The 14598-nt window shown below is 41.1% G+C and overlaps 1 protein-coding gene across 3 annotated transcripts in view; it reads left to right on the forward strand.

Annotated features, from left to right (window-relative positions):
• Positions 1 to 14598, forward strand: part of ncor2 (nuclear receptor corepressor 2) — a 172203-nt gene that overhangs the window by 88793 nt on the left and 68812 nt on the right. For all 3 annotated transcript variants that reach the window (XM_049486156.1, XM_049486157.1, XM_049486158.1), the window contains exons 7-14: positions 4241 to 4297; positions 6841 to 6893; positions 10454 to 10520; positions 10645 to 10817; positions 11069 to 11156; positions 11546 to 11724; positions 12988 to 13042; positions 13208 to 13306. In XM_049486156.1, the coding sequence (XP_049342113.1) occupies positions 4241 to 4297; positions 6841 to 6893; positions 10454 to 10520; positions 10645 to 10817; positions 11069 to 11156; positions 11546 to 11724; positions 12988 to 13042; positions 13208 to 13306 (771 nt within the window). The remainder of the gene's footprint in view (positions 1 to 4240; positions 4298 to 6840; positions 6894 to 10453; positions 10521 to 10644; positions 10818 to 11068; positions 11157 to 11545; positions 11725 to 12987; positions 13043 to 13207; positions 13307 to 14598) is intronic.

Raw genomic sequence — 14598 nt, forward strand, 5'->3', positions numbered from 1 at the left:
GCATTTACACTGCTCCGTCGCAACAAAGCACAGGGGCGTATCCTATTCATTTCCAATGGGAAGCACCACCTCCATCAGACGCAGTCATGCAGTGCATCATGGGTACGATGTGTTGAGTGTGGGGGATGCGATGCAATGAATGTAGGTGTTCGCCTGATAAGTGCAGTGTATGAAAATGTTTTAGTTCCACTTTCAAGCGTCCAGAGAAGCCTGGAAGAGAAGTTTCAGGATTCCCTGCCTTTTATGTTAAACCCCTGCTGATTTACAGGGAATCGACTCAGCGTAATACAGCGAGAAGAAAAGGCTGCAGAGATAGCTGAGGTTTCTGGTGGGTTTTTAAAATATTCATATATAATTTAATTGGGAAAGTTTGCTTTTGTTAGCCTATATGCTGATCACTGTATATTGTAATAAAACTCAATATATCTAAATATCTATATATATATATATATATATAAATAAATACACATTCATATTTTTTAATTTATAGGAAATAATAATAGTTTGTCTAAAATTATTTCCCATTTATTAAAACGATTTAATTGGACGACGCAGGGAACGCTTTTGTCATGACCACATGTGACCAGTTGGAGGGGGCAGTGCGATCATGTGCGTTGACGCGACGGAGCAGTATAAATGCAACAATATACTGAGTAGTGGAGTCTGCACTGCGCACTTGTGCAACTTAAAAAAACAAAAAAAAAAACAGTTTGATTTGTTACTTTGCTATATTGGGAGTATCACATGATAGCTTTATATAAAATTTAAAAGCTTATAAAAAACAGACACCTACCTCACAGGTTATTTTCTTGGGCAGAGAATCTAAGCTAAATCATATATATATATATATATATATATATATATATATATATATATATATATATATATATATATATATATATATATATATATATAATATAAAATCATATTTTTTAATTTATAGGAAATAATAATAGTTTGTATAAAACCATTTCCTATTTTACAGCAGAGACTGTTTTTGTAGTACTTCTACTATCAAAACGAACACTGTTTAAGCAGGCGTCCCAATACTTTTGTCTCATATAGTGTATGTATAAATAGAGCCCCTGTAGTGCCTATAGTGAGTAATATAGAGTAATCTGATTAGAATTGAACTCAGTGCACTGTGAACCCCCAACCCTGTTTATGACTCAATGCAGCCAGATGTGCTGAATCATTCCATAGCATACTTCTGCGCACACACACACACACACACACTCTCTCTCTCTTTCTCTCTTCTGCTCTCTCTCTCTTTCTCTCTCTCACACCCTGGAGCGTTTCCCTCCCATAAAGCACAGCAGTCTGTCTGCAGAGCAGAACTGCAGCTCAGAGCCTGTAACAACTGTTTTTACTCATTCAGTGGCAAAGCAGCACAGCAGCACACAGCTCATGCCTGGTGCTGCTGCTCCCTCTTCTGGAGAAACTCTGCTCAGTTACAACCCTCCCAGCCTGGCCACTTTATCAGAAACCCCTCTCTTGTAACTCTGCCATGAATGTGTGCAGTAGATCGTTTAGTGATGCACAGTTTGTTAGTCATCATCTAGCTTTTCAATAGCTTCTTTACTTTCTGTTCTTTAGTTATGAACACCACAGTTGTCATGGTACGATGTAGAACCAAGAAACCTACAGGCTTATTTATGATCAGTTTGTATTAACTAACCCTTATTTAAACCAAAGTTGAAAGCTAGCTAACTTGGTAATTGTATAATTATCTAACTAGCCACATTTCTAGTGGTGTAGCCTTTTTCTATTTATCTGTTTAACCAGACGCATTTCACACATTTCTTTATATTTAGCCAGATTTCTAACTGCTTAGCTATCAATTTAGCTGTCTAAGCCACTAGCCGCATTGCTAGCTGACTAATATATGCAGCATATATGTAGCTGTCAGTCTAGACTACATAGACAGCTACACAAATAGCTCCTAATCAAAGAGAAATGTGGTTTTACTTTTCTATCTCATTAGCTATATATATATTAGCTGTCTGACTGACCAAATATATTTCTGGATTTGCTAATAATTTCACTGTTTAACTAGCTCATTTTCAAACTGATTTGTTGTCGATTTGTTCCATCATCTATGTAGCTATCTATCTAGCCACATTTCTACCTGATCTAGCCATATATCTAGGTGACTAGCTGTCTGTTAAGCTGATTCCAGTTAATTAAATGGCTAGCTTTCCTTCTAGTTGTCTAACTAGCCACATTATTAGCTGATTAGCAATATATCTTTCTGTCTATGTCTGAGTAGCCACAATTTTAACTAATCAGCTATACATTTATCTGTCCAACTACACATGTTTTTAGCTTATTAGCGCTCTTCTCGCCTTTCCTTTGTCTAAGTAACCTCCCTTCTAGCTGATGAGATATTTATCCATTTGCATTTACTGTAGCTGTCTAACTAGCTGCATTTACAGCTAAATATTTGTATATAACTAGCCAAATTTGTAGCTGTCTAACTAGCCTTTAATGTAGTTGATGAGCTGTTGATTCTAACTAACTGTCCTTTTACCTGAGATGAGATGGCTTTTTTTATTTTTATTTTTTCTCACTCAAAATCCCTTTTATTTTGCCCAAAAATCGATAGTGTACCTTATAATCTGGTGCACCTTATGTATGAATTCTACCGGTCAGCTTGTAAGGAACAGTAATGCCACTCCACTGAAGTAGGGTGTTTTAAGGGTGTTTCAGTGAAGTCTCTCCAGCCTTAGCTTAGATCAGAGGTGAGTATATTAGACTATAGTCTGCACGTTTACTGTGTTAAAATAAGCTACGTGGGATAAACTGCTAGCTGATAGGACCCTGGGTTACAGGAACACTCAGGGTTCCTCAGTGTAGCGCTGTCAGGCGGCATTTACTAGCGCTAACCGCGGCTGGCTAGCACTGCTAACCGTGGCTGGCTAGCGCTGCTATTCGGGCTTGACTAGCGCTGCTAACTGGAGCTTACTGTAAATAAAAGGAAGTGCTTTACTCACTAATATAAATAAACAGTTTTCAGGAGAGAAATCTGTTTAGATTAACATCCAGCACTCACTTGAGTTTAAAGGAATTTTTTTTATATATATAAAGAATTAAAATTTTGTTTATTTAGCCCTCCCCCATCACCACCCACAGCTGCAAGACCTGCGACTCCCTTGTTCACTTCAAGTGTGCTTATTACTAGTGACGCTTTATTTGCTGCGCTTTATGAAAATAGATATTCATTAATAGTAAGCCTTATAATCCTAATCCTAAAATGATACTATATTACTAGCTAACTTACTAGCAACAAGCTTCTGGCCCAATAACCATCTATCTATCGCTCTTATTAGCTTTTTCTAGCTGATAAGACAGCTAATGATGTTTGTACCCATCTGAATAGAGACACTTTTTTAGCTAAATAGCCATTTAGGCTTTTTTGTAGCGGTTGAACTAATCTGAATCTAAACTGATATACTGTCAACTAAGCAGCTATCTTTTTTTTTCTCCCATAGCTTATTATCTGAAGTGTTGTTTTCCTACTCATCCACTTTACTGATTAGCTATGTGTAGCTAATGTAGCTTCCTCACTAGACCTGAATGGAAAATGTGAAATTAAGGAGCCAGTATAAGGTTTTTGAGGGTATTTGAGGCGTGTGTGTGTTTTGCTCAGTGTGTACGTCTACTGGTTCTTTTATGTTTAGGTTGTGTGAGGGGTCGCCAAACAGATCTGGTTTAATTAGGAGGAAAAAAAAAATAGCTGCCAGCACTCTGTCTCTCTCTCTCTCTCTGCCTCTTTATTTCTTGCTTTCTTGCTCACTCTTTCATCTAATAGGATTAGAGGCACAGTTCTGTATGCCACCATCCCATACTGCTGTCCATCTCTCTTTCTCTTTTGCTCTCTCTCTCTCTCTCTCTCTCTCTCTCTCTCTCTCTCTCTCCCTCTCTCTCTCTCCCGCTCTGTGCTCCTACAGCCTGTGAGAGGGAGAGATGGGAGTTGGTGTGCAGTGTGTTGAGCTCTACTAGCGGTCAGTGTGCGCTCCATTGTTGATGATTGAACACCAGCGCGAATGAGACGTGCTTGTTACCTTGGAGACCAGAAAAGTTGGGCCAGACTGTTGACGTTTGTGTGGGTGTGTGTGTGTGTGTGTGTGTGTGTGTGTATGTGTATGTGTATGTGTGTGTGTGTGTGTGTGTGTGTGTGTGTGTGTGTGTGTGTGTGTGTGTGTGTGTGTGTGTGTGTGTGTGTGTGTTTCCTGAACAGAAAAAGGCTGAGGAGGCGCACCGTATCCTGGAGGGACTCGGACCCCGAGTGGAGCTGGTGAGTCTGAACTGCTCATTCATAATCACACTCTCTCTCTCTCTAGAGCTTTTCTTATTTACTGTCGTTTGTAAACCCACTGTAAATGTGGAAGCATCCAATCAGAGTGCAGTGGGTGGAGAAACAGGAGGGGCTTGTGATTTGGGCAAACCTGTAGTCGTCAGTAGCAGCAGTTAAGAGATGATATCTGGAGAACTGGAGGTGCTAGGGTAACAGTCTTGCACTGTCAGCCCTCTAAAAACGCACCAGGAACTTCACTTGTTGTAGCTGATGTTAGCTAGATGTTAACTTCTCTAGATGGTAGCTGATCATTTATGAGTCTAGCTATTTAACTGCTCTAGCTGATGTAAGATAGATGTTACCATGGGAAATTAACTGCTTAAAATGATGTTGGCTAAATGTTTCTAGTGATTGCTGGAGCTGATGTTAATTATATGTAATGTACTCCAAATTATGCCAACAAGTTGATAGATACTCTTTTTCACTACTCTAAATTATATTACATAGTAACTGTTCTACCTAATATCAACTGGATTTTTACTACTCTCCCTGCTAACAGATATTGGTCTTATTAATTATTAAGGCTGATGCTAGATGTTAATTACTCTAACTTAGCTTATAACCTAGTTGAGCTGATGTCAGTTAAAGATTAAGTTCTGTAACTACTCTTTAAGCTGAAGTTTTGGGATTTAGGGTCCAAATAATCGATCCATCAAACCAAAACCAGGATCCTCCCCACTAGGGGTGTGCCATATTGTATCCTTACCAATAATATCGCCAACATTTTTGAATATAGTGAATATTATACCCTGAAATACATCACCCACTTCAAGTATCACATCAGGGTACTAAGTTTTTTCTGTTTTTAGCAAAAGAAAAAATCGCACTGTTCTCATTTCCCATTATATATCTACTAGAGACAGATTGTATCTGTCCAGTATCATTTATTTTACTTTAATCCTGGATATATGGAGATATTTGGAGTGCATTATTAGTATCATGACGTTATGAATCATTGACCTCTGTTACAAATTAAAGGAATTCTTGTATTTTTTTATATCCAAGTTAAGGGTATGTCATATCCATCATATTGTATGCAAGGTATCACTTTAAAATAATGCTCTTTTATAAAGGGTTTTTAAATGGTTAATGGTTATAAATTAAGTTTTAAATACTTTAAAAACATTAACTTACAACACAAATAGAAAGAACAACTGTAAAGATAAACTAACAGAAAGTCAGTTTAGTCATTTAATATGTTATTATAGTTTAGTGAATAAAGTTATTAACAGAAATGTTAATAATGACTGATGCAAAAGACAAAGTAAGATAAGCGTCTAGTAAGATCTGAGGTTTAACAGTGTAAATGAAGGTGGTATCACTATTTGGTGATCTATCTATTTATGGGTTGTAACTCCTTATGAATATTTTATAACCTAATATTAACCATTAATAAACTGCTTTATAAACTACTTATAAACACTTTTTTAAAGGAGCCTTATTTTAAAGTGCTATTTTATATATATTTTTTTGCGGTAGTGTATTTTTGAAATTATTTATCATAAATCATATCGTCAAGAGAATCGTTATTGCAAAAAGACCAATATATTATAAAAATATCATGATATTATTTTAGGGCCATATCGCCTAGCCCTACTTTCCATTACAAAACTGTTATTTTGATATGCCTGACCTCAGTTAATCTTATCATGTTTATCTGATGTTAGCTCAGTGCTGTTAGGGATATTACTGTGTCTGTGTCTGTGTGTGTGTGTGTGTGTGTGTGTGTGTGTGATTGCTGGAGCTGATGTTAATTATATGTAATGTACTCTCGCTGATGTAAACAAGATGATAGATACTCCTGTTCACTACTGTGGATGATTTAAACTGAGGCACGCATGTGAGTTATCCATCCATCCATCCATTCAATACAACACACACACACACACACACACACACAGTGCCTCGTGTTTCTCAGGTAGCAGCATGTGCCTGATTGTGCTAATGATTAAACAGCATTAGTGGAGGTTTGATACTCATCTGCAGAACAGTGAGAGCTCAGTGAATCATGGGCAGGAGGTTAATTGAGGAGACCAGGGGGATTTCCTCTTTAAATCCTTCTGGTTTCCCCTTTCACAAGTGATGTCCCGAGGTTACAACATTAGTTTCAATTTCCACTTTAATTCCTCGTAAAGAAACCAACCGCCACCCCTCCCTCTCTCAGATGCGGAGTGTGTGCGTGTGTGTGTTGGTGTGTGTGGTCGTTTAGTAATTACAGGTGTAGTGTTACTGCTGTAGATGGTGGATGTGTGTGTTTGAAATGAGGCCTGTGGTCTTTTTTTGTGTGTTGTTGATGTTCTCAGTCTCTCGCTCCGACCTTGGATAGAAAACAGTCAGAAAGAGTAGAGTAGAGACTCGATCAGGAGGGGGAGAGGTGTGTGGGGGGTGGGGGTGCTGTCTTTATGAAACTCAACTCTAACGCTTTCATCTCTTCTATGCTCTCTCTCCCTCTCTTTCTCTCCCTCTCTCCCTCTTTCTTTCAGCCGCTGTATAACCAGCCATCTGACACGAAGCAGTACCATGAGAACATCAAGATGTAAGTATTTCTCTCTTTTATTATTATTAATATTATTTATGTTTATTAATTTGCTCTCTATATCAGTGCTTTAATGGGCATGTATTGGCATTGTGGTTGTACTGTGCTGCTGCTGTGGTGCTGCTGCTGCAGGCATTAAACTGTGGTGGTGCCAAATTGAAGCTGTGGTTGTGCTTTTGTGGTGTCAGAACTATGTTGGTGTTACTTTATCACTGTAGGGCTGATGCGCTGCTTTGATGCTGTATTGGTGTTGTGGTTGTTCTGTTGACACTGTGAAGGTGCTTTATTGGTGTTGTGGTTGTTCTGTTGACACTGTGAAGGTGCTGTGTTGGCGCGGCTCCTAGGTTGGAGCTGTCGTTGTGCTGTTGGCACTTTGTTGGTACTAGTTTGGCACTGTTGCTAGTATGGAGCTGTGGTTGTGCTGTTGGCACTGTGTTGGTACTAGGTTGGCGCTGCCTCTAGGTTGGAGCTGTGGTTGTGCTAATGGCACTGTGTTGGTACTAGTTTGGTGCTGTTCCTAGGTTGGAGCTGTGGTTGTGCTGTTGGCACTGTGTTGGTACTAGTTTGGCGCTGTTCCTAGGTTGGAGCTGTGGTTGTGCTGTTGGCACTGTGTTGGTGATAGTCCTAGGTTGGAGTTGTGGTTGTGCTGTTGGCACTGTGTTGGTGCTAGTCCTAGGTTGGAGCTGTGGTTGTGCTGTTGGTACTTTGTCTGTGCTATGTTGGCGCTGCCCCTAGGTTTGAACTGTGGTTGTGCTGTTGTCACTGTGTTGGTGCCAAGTTGGTGCAAGTCTTCGATTAGAGCTGTGGTTGTGCTGTTGGTACTTTGTCTGTGCTATGTTGGCGCTGCCCCTAGGTTGGAGATGTGGTTGTGCTGTTGGCACTGTGTCTGTGCTATGTTGTAGCTGTGGTTGTGCTGTTGGCACTGTGCTGGCACTATTTTGGCGCTGCCCCTAGGTTAGAGATTTGTTTGTGCTGTTGGGACTGTGTCAAAGCTAGTTTGACCCTGTACCTAGGTTGGAGCTGTAGTTGTGGTGTTGGCATTGTGTTGTTGGCACTGTGCTGGTATTAGTTTGGGGCTTTTCATAGGTTGGTACCATGAGGGTGACACTGTGGTGGTGCCAAGATATATCTTTGGTTGTGCTTTTTTTGCACTGTGTTGGTGTAATGATGTATTGGACTCATGGTTGTGCTGAGTGAGTCTTGGTGCTGCTACATTGGGGGTGTTACTGTGTTGGTGCAGTGGGTTGTTGCGCTAACATGATGCTGTGATTACGGCTGTATTACCGAAGCGTTGGTTTTGTGCTGGTGCTGCTGTGTTGCTGGTGTCGTGGTATTGTTTTCTTGGACTGTTGGAGTGTTAATATACTTTGTTGTAGTTATGCTGTAATTATTAAAATACTTTTGTATTAGTCGTGACATGATATAAATAGTGTTATTAAAGAAAACCTTCCCTCTAATTAGTCAGTGATGTTGAGTGGCAGTTCATACAGGGCACAGTCTGCTTTATTCTGTGTGTCTGTCACAGCTTCTGCTTTATTTTACTGTTATTTTCTCACAGTGATTACACAGCAGGTGTGTGTCTGTATATGTGTGTGTGTGTGTGTGTAGCAAAGCTTTGATCAGACACAATTGGGAGCTTTGTTCTCAAAGTCTTTTATTAACCTGAGCACTGCTCGCTGGTGGGAATCTTTCTCTCTCACATACACACTCACTCTCTCACTCTTTTTCTCTCTCTTTTTCAGTAACTCCCAATCTTACACACATGATTGTACAAACACAAATAGCAGATATGAGCTGTTTTGTTGCTGATTTAATGTTCATTGTGGCTCGCAATGGTTAACCGTAGGCCTCATCTGCGGGGCACATGTGACTGGATGCATGGCAGGCTGTACTGAATCTGAAATGTTTGTGTGAGTTGAGCTCTAGGAATGAGGACTCCCACACAGCTGCTAATCTCACTGCCTTCTGCAGCGCTCCACTGTTACCTGATAATTTTGAGAACATGTAGTTTAAAGGCAACAGCAGCTGGCTGGATGGCTGCCGGCTAGAGGGCCACATTGGTGGACCAGGGGCTAATGGCTAGAGGGCTACAGAGACCAGCTGAAAGGCTGCATTGACCTGCGGGAGGACAACCGACTGAAGCATTTGGCAAAACGGCTGCAGCAGTTGGAAGTAAGCCTACCAGCTAGAGCTGCAGGGTCTTGTTTTGGGGGGCTACCAGCAAGAGGACTACATTGGCCTACTGGAGGGCTAGTGCAGTGGCCAGCTTGAGCTCTGCCACCTAGAGAGCTATGTCGACCAGCTGAAAGGTTGCAGCAGTCCGCTGGAATCCTACTGGCTAGAGGCCTGAAGCAATCGGCTGGAAGGCTACCAGCAACATTGGTCGACCGGAGGGCTACTGACTAGACGGCTATAGAGATGAGCTTGAAAGGCTGCAGTGGTTAGCTTGAGCTCTGCCACTTAGAGGGCTAAATCGACCATCTGAAAGGCTGCAGCAGTCGGCTGGAAGGTTACCAGCTAGAGGGCTTCTGCCGCTGGTCTACAGCAACCGGCTAGAGGACTACAGTGACAAGCGAACAGGCTACAGTTACCCGCTTTAAGTTTACAGCGGCCAGATAGAGATGTACAGTGACCAGCCAATAGGCTACAGTGGCCATCTAGAGTGCCAGATGCTAGTTGATGGCCCATAGTGGCCAGCTAGAGGGCTACAGCCATGGCTTCCATGGCTGGTTGGCCTGCAGCATCCATCTAAAAGGCTTCCACTACCTCGCTGATATGCTAGAGCTACCAGCTGGCTAAAGTGCTGAAGTTTGATAGGTAGTCCCATGGTGTTGCTAGTTAGTAGTCCATGTTGTTCCTGCATGGTCGCCTCAGGTTGCTAGAAGCTGTTGCTTGGTGGTCGCTTGAGGGTGTTGCTAGGCAGTTAATGTGGTAATCCAGGTGGTCACGATTAGGCAAGTCAGGCTTAGCACCAGTTGTTGTGGCATGACTGGTTGAATGTTGAACGTCATAATTTGGGAATGGTCCGGTGGGCAGTCAGTCAGGCACGTTCTGGAGTTGTTTGATCTGGTTGGAAGGATCTGAAGCTGCTGCTGAGTTGAGGCCTGTGGGTTCACTTATTTACAGTCGTTTGATTAATTTAATCATCAGCCTGTGTGTGTATATGTCTGTATGTGTGATGTGCAAGATTTCCATAGCAACAGGGTGGGTAGGAATACAGTACGGGCCAAAAGTTTGGACGCAACTTTTCTTTATTTTCATGACTGTTTACATTGTAGATTCTCACTGAAGGCATCAAACCTATGAATGAACACATGTGGAGTTATGTACTTAACAAAAAAGGTGAAATAACAAAAAAAAAAAACATATATATATATATATATATATATATATATATATATATATATATATTCTAGTTTCTTCAAAATAGCCACCCTTTGCTCTGATTACTGCTTTGCACACTCTTGGCATTCTCTCAATGAGCTTCAAGAGGTGGTCATCTGAAATGGTTTTCCAACAGTCTTGAAGGAGTTTGAAGGAGAATGTTTCTCTCTTTCTAGAAATCAGGTGATGAGGAAGAAGCTCATTCTGTACTTCAAGAGGAGAAATCATGCTCGCAAACAATGGGTAAATTATATGCACGATTTATATTGTTTTGTTTATTGTTTTAAACTGGCTGGTCTTGATTTAGTCAGTATTATATGATGAATATGATCAGAAGGAATACATTTTTGTGTGCTCGTGCGTGCAGGAGCAGAAGTTTTGTCAGCGCTATGACCAGCTGATGGAGGCTTGGGAGAAGAAGGTGGAGCGCATCGAGAACAACCCGCGCCGCAGAGCCAAAGAGAGCAAGGTCCGAGAGTACTACGAGAAGCAGTTCCCCGAGATCCGCAAACAGAGGGAGCTACAGGAGCGCATGCAAAGGTAAGCCACCGGGGATTGTGGGTAGTGTAGTATTTTACACACCACCTAAAATCAATCCACTCTACATGATCTTTATTAATTTGTTATTTATTTGTTTCCTTGATATGATATTAGCTATGGAAATCTGTGACCTTACATAGGAGTAGTTTTAAGACAGTTGTTCTTACTGATGAATAATCTGGATTCCAAACCAATCATGTGTGTACACTACTAGTGTGTGTGTGTTAATGCATGTGTGTTCTGTATTACAGCAGGGTGGGTCAGCGTGGTGGTTTGGCTTCTGCTGCTCGTAGTGAACATGAGGTGTCTGAGATTATAGACGGCATTTCAGAACAGGAGGTGAGAACCCAAACACACACACACTCGTATTTGCTGATATTATAATCAGTGTGTGTGTGTGTGTGTGTGTGGCTTCCATGTTTCTGACTTCTGGTCTAGACGTTTGTTGTTGCACCCTGCACCACTGTCTGTTTCACAACTGGGGAGGTTTTGCGGCTCATGCACTTCCTACACACACACACACACACACAGAGTGACATTTCAGTCTTTTCTGAAAATCCTCACTGACTGCCATTTCTTCAGTTTAATACATATATATATATATATATATATATATATATATATATATATATATATTTTCTTTATTTTTATATATTTCTGTACACCCTTCCTCTCACACTGTCTCTCTCTCACTTTATCTCCCGCGTATCACTCTGATGTGTGTGTAGAACTCTGAGAAGCAGATGCGTCAGCTGGCGGTGATTCCTCCGATGCTGTTTGATGCTGAGCAGCAGAGGATAAAGTTCATTAATATGAACGGTCTGATGGACGACCCCATGAAGATTTACAAAGACAGACAGGTCATGAACATGTGGAGCGACCAGGAGAAGAACACCTTCCGTGAGAAGTACGTGTGTGTGTGTGTGTGTGTGTGTGTGTTTATGCTGGTGACAGAAATGTAGTTTTTGATATTAGTCATAATTTTGAGTTATGTAGTATTTGTGTGTTCAGTATATTTTATAAATGAGTTGATGATTGCCGAGTTGAAGTTTGTACAAAGTTTCATAAAGTATCAGTGTGGAAGTGAGTCATTGTGACTGTGTGTGTGTGTGTGTGTGTGTCTTTTTTCTGAAAGTCACCACTACTTTCACTATTGCTGTCTATTTAGTAAAAAATTAAAATGCGTTGATTAATAATATAAGTAGAGTAATAATGTCCAGATTAAAGATTAACCTCTATTATTTTGATAAACTACACTGTGATTGGTTAAGAAATTATGTGCATGTTGTAGATGTTAATAATTCTTGATATTAAAAAAAGCAAAAAGTGATCTATTATACACGTTACGTGTGTCACACCTGTAGTTTTCTCTGGTCCGAATCAGTTGATGAGTTTGTTCACTTGGATTGTTTCACAGCTGCGAGTAGTGAACGAATGCAGCACAGGCTGTGCGTGTAAACAGCATGGAGCAGCAGCAGAGATCAGGAGATCACAGGTTCGAATCCTGTTCATGTAGGTTGCCCTGAGTGAGCATAATTTGCCTTGCTCTCTCTGGGTGGGTAGATGACGCTCTCTCCCCACATTACTCATAGGGTGATATTGATCAGCACGGGGCGTCTGTGAGCTGATGTATCGAAACCGAGTCGCTACGCTTTCCTCCGAGCGTTAGCGCTGTGATGCTACTCGACAATGCTGCATCAGCTGTCGCTGAAAAAGAGGCGGGGGCTGACTTCACGTGTATTGGAGGAGTCATGTGCTAGTCTTCACCCTCCTAGTGTGTTAGGGTATTACTAGTGATAGGGGGAGTCCTAATTAGTGAGTTGGGTAATTGGCCGTGTAAATTGTGGAAAAAAATTAAGAAAAAAAAAAAAAGAAAATCAATATTGTGTTTTTGAGAAGTGGTACAGTATTGCAAATCAAAATATCAGATAAATTTGATACATTGATTACTAGATCAGAGATGCACATAAAACTCCTGTGTGACTGAACTACAGATCATACACAGATCATATTTTTTAAAGAGTTCTGCTGGGTGTGGAAAAAGTGTGTGGGTGTGTGAAAGTGAAATGAGCTTCACCTTTACTCACAATTTCTCTCTCTCTCTCTCTCTCTCTCTCTCTCTCTCTCTCTCTCTCTCTCTCTCTCTCTCTCTTTTTTTCTCTCTCCCCAGGTTTATCCAGCACCCAAAGAACTTTGGCCTGATTGCCTCGTTTCTGGAGAGGAAGGTACACCTGCCCCGTTATTATTACACCTCCCTCACCCCTGCCTCTGTTTCTGTGTGTTCTGAGGAAAACGGATCGTTATTTGAGTCAGATCCGTTTTTCTTCGCCTCAGCATTCACTGGGTGTGTGTTTGTTTGTGTGTGTGTGTGTGTGTGTGTGTGTTTTCAGACTGTAGCAGAATGCGTCCTCTTCTACTACCTGACAAAGAAGAACGAGAACTATAAGAACATTGTCCGCAGGAACTACCGCCGCCGAGGTCGCAGTCAGGTAACTACACACGTTTACTACGTTACCCAGCATGCAGCTCACTGTCCCTCCCACAGTCAGCTCTCGGAGTTTGAGCTAGAAGTGGAAAATTATTTATTTAGCTGTTTTTCACTTTCTGCAATTATGATACTAGTCCCATGATATTTGTCATGTTGGGGTATATGCTATTATGGGGTATATGCTGCAGACACACATTTCTATTGTTCAGCACTTAAATATGCACACTCAATAAACTACATTACCCACAATACAGTTTAGTTGTGCACACACACACATACACAGTGAGTCAGTGAGGGTGAGTCAGGCTGCTAGTGTTATTGTATGGTTGACTGAATCTGCTCGGTTGAGTGCATCTGTAACTGTGTGTGTGTGTCTGTGTGTGTGTCTGTGTGTGTGTGTCTGTGTGTGTGTGTGTCTGTGTGTGTTGGTATTTGAGGGTTGTTGGAGGTGCTTCTCGCTGCTGTCAGGCTGAAAGGCTCACAGGAAGAATGAGGACACACAGATGGAGAGAGAGAAATGAGAAATATCGTTTTTCACTCTTTCTCTCTATCCATCTTTTTTTTCTTCATTCTCCCTCGTTCTCTTTTAATGGCCCCCTCAGATTCTCTCTGTCATCTTCCTGTTATCCTCTTTTACACTGGCCTAGAGACTGAAGCTACCTCTCTGTCTATCTCTCTAACTATATATCTGTTTATCTCTCTGTCTATCTCTCTGACTCTCGCTCTGACTATTGCTCTTTCTCTCTGTCTTTCTCTCTCTCTCTGTATCTGTCTATCTATATCTATCTCTCTGTCCATCTCTCTGTCTATCTCTATCTCTGTCAATCGCTCTGTCTATCTTTCTCTATATGTCTATCTCTCTCTGTATATGTCTGTCTCTGTCTGTCTCTCCGTATCTGTCTCTCTCTATCTCTGTCCATCTCTCTCTCTCTTTATCTCTGTCTCTCTGTATCTGTATATCTCTGTCCATCTTTCTGTCTATTTCTCTGTCAATCTCTCCATATCTGTCTCTCTCTATCTCTTTGTCCATCTCTCTCTTTCTCTGTCGCTCTATCTCTGTCCATCTCTCTGTCTATTTCTCTGTCAATCTCTCTGTATCTGTCTATCTCTCTGTCTATCTCTCGATTTCTTTATCTGTCCATCACTCTGTCTGTCACTCTGTCTATGTCTTTGTATCTGTCTGTCTCTCTCTCTCTCTGTATCTGTCCATCTTTCTGTCTATCTCTGTATCTGTCTGTCTCTCTCACTAATGGATGATGTTTTTTTTATAATTCAGGAAAAATAAAACACAGA

The sequence above is a fragment of the Astyanax mexicanus genome, chromosome 12, assembly GCF_023375975.1.
Source record: "Astyanax mexicanus isolate ESR-SI-001 chromosome 12, AstMex3_surface, whole genome shotgun sequence".
In the NCBI taxonomy this organism is placed as follows: Eukaryota; Metazoa; Chordata; class Actinopteri; order Characiformes; family Acestrorhamphidae; genus Astyanax; species Astyanax mexicanus.